The sequence below is a fragment of the Penaeus monodon genome, chromosome 16, assembly GCF_015228065.2.
Source record: "Penaeus monodon isolate SGIC_2016 chromosome 16, NSTDA_Pmon_1, whole genome shotgun sequence".
Lineage (NCBI taxonomy): Eukaryota > Metazoa > Arthropoda > Malacostraca > Decapoda > Penaeidae > Penaeus > Penaeus monodon.
In genome coordinates, this window is record NC_051401.1 from 6,341,699 (window position 1) to 6,344,198 (window position 2,500).

The window sequence follows — 2,500 nt, forward strand, 5'->3', positions numbered from 1 at the left end:
TATATATATATATATATATATATATTATATATATATATATATATGTGTGTGTGTGTGTGTGTGTGTGTGTGTGTTGTGTGTGTGTGCGTGTGTGTGTGTGGTGTGTGTGTGTGTGTGTGTGTGTGTGTGTGTGTGTGTTGTGTGTGTGTGTGTGTGTGTATCTATATATAGCAAACAAACAAACACACACACACGCACACACACACACACACACACACACACACACACACACACACACACACACACACACACACACACACACACACACACACCACATATATATATATATATATATATATATATATATATATATATATATATATATATATATATATATGTTTCACGGGTCACCAGAAAAACACTTGGCTTGTCATAATTATTTATTTCGACCTGAAATAATATTTGACATAAATAAATGTTTATCCAAAATCTTATAAATTGCATCACGATAAACAAAATACATACCAAAGCACTTTAAAATGAAATAGATATTGAAATATTCAAATATATGTGCAAATTTATGCAAACTTTGATGAAAACTAAATTACATATATAACATATCGATATTAAATCTTGATATCAATTATACATCCTCATACAATATCAATTTAGTAAATAATATTAATCATATGATTTTCCAGGAAATAGAATGTGTCAAAATATTAACTCAAATTACAAAGTAAAATTAAACTTCCAACATCGCCTCATCTGGTGAGCGTGAAGTATTATCTTGTTTCTCCACTTAAAATAGATGATCTCCTTTAACAATCTGCAATCTGCTACTCTAGATACTTATCAACAATTCCAACATCAAAAAAGATAAGAAAGATAGGATGGCAAAATATAATACATTTTCAAAATAAACCATCTGAATCTATGTTTACAATTTAAGAATCCCATGCGCTGCCAAAATTTCCCATCATGCTCAGAACACACACACAAAAAAACAACAGAACTTGGAGATGCGTGATAAAATAACAGAAAAGAATAGAATATTATTAGTTTGTACAAACTAATGATACAATATATATATATATATATATATATATATATATATATATATATTATATATATATATATATATATATATATATATATATATATAATAGTATGTAATTAATATAATGATATATATAAGCTATATAATTATTCATATCATTTCATATAATATATTATAATATATATATATAAAAAGTATTAAGGCTATTATATCATCATTTCAATGAATATAAATGATTACATATAATACATTATACACATACATGCAGTGATATGTGTATTTATGTGTATGTGTATAATACTATATATATATAATATTTATATATATATCATATAATTATTATATTATTATATTATATATAATACATATGTACATTTATAATTTATATATAATATGATATAGTTATATATATAATATAAATTTTTTTCATATCCTTATTACCTAAAGTCCATCCTTTTGACCTATATATCCATGTATATGATAACTATCATTTACTTATTTATCCATCCCTTTGACCTTATCATATTATGACCTTATACTCATCCTTTTACATTAATATGTGAACTATATATGACCTATAATATCCTATGATTTGACTTAATACCCAGATTTTTACCTGAATACCCATGTTTTTTGATACACTTAATTCTGACCTTTATAACCCATCTCTTTTACCTTAATATCCATTCTTTTGACACGTGCTTATGAGCTTAATACACATCCTTCGACCATAATACCCGTCTTTATGACCTTGATAAATCAATAATTAATAGGCATTAGCTTTAATTCCTATCATCTCGACTTCCTTTGGACTTGATTTCCCATGCTTATGATAAAGGTACCCTCATTTTCATCTTTTTACCCATCCCTTTGACCTTAATACCCATATTTGTGACCTTAATACTCATGTTTTCTACCTTAATTGCCTGACCTTGATAACTATGCTTTTGATCGTAATACTCTTCCCTATGACCTTTCGATCTTGATACCCGTCTTCTTTACCTTCATACCTATCCTTTCGACCTTAATATTCGTCGTTTTGACCATGATACCCATCCTTTTGACCTTAATCCCTCTTTTACTTAATACCCAGCTTTTTTCCCTTAATTCCCTGACCTTAAGACCCATCCTTTTGACCTTAATACCCATCTTTTTTTACTTTAAAACCCATCTTTTTTCCCTTAATTCCCTGACCTTAAGACCCATCCTTTTGACCTTAATACCCATCTTTTTTTACTTTAATACCCATCTTTTTTCCCCTTAATTCCCTGACCTTAAGACCCATCCTTTTGACCTTAATGCCAACGCTTTCGATCTCACAGCTGGGTCCTGGATCGAGAGGTCGCGGCCGTAAAGGAGTGGCTGGCGTCGAACCGAACTTTCCACGTTGTTCACGACCACCCACGCCATGGGCCGGTGATTCTGGGAGGTAAGGTCGTGCAAGGTCGGGTGATGACGTCACGAGGTCACAAGGCAAAGGTTTTTGTTTTTACGTTAGAA

The 2,500-nt window shown here is 30.0% G+C and overlaps 1 protein-coding gene across 6 annotated transcripts in view; it reads left to right on the top strand.

Annotated features, from left to right (window-relative positions):
* The window catches only part of LOC119582472, an 18,564-nt gene that overhangs the window by 12,522 nt on the left and 3,542 nt on the right, over positions 1-2,500 (top strand). For all 6 annotated transcript variants that reach the window (XM_037930734.1, XM_037930729.1, XM_037930731.1 and 3 more), the window contains exon 7: positions 2,323-2,429. In XM_037930734.1, coding sequence (XP_037786662.1) covers positions 2,323-2,429 — 107 coding nt within the window. The remainder of the gene's footprint in view (positions 1-2,322; positions 2,430-2,500) is intronic.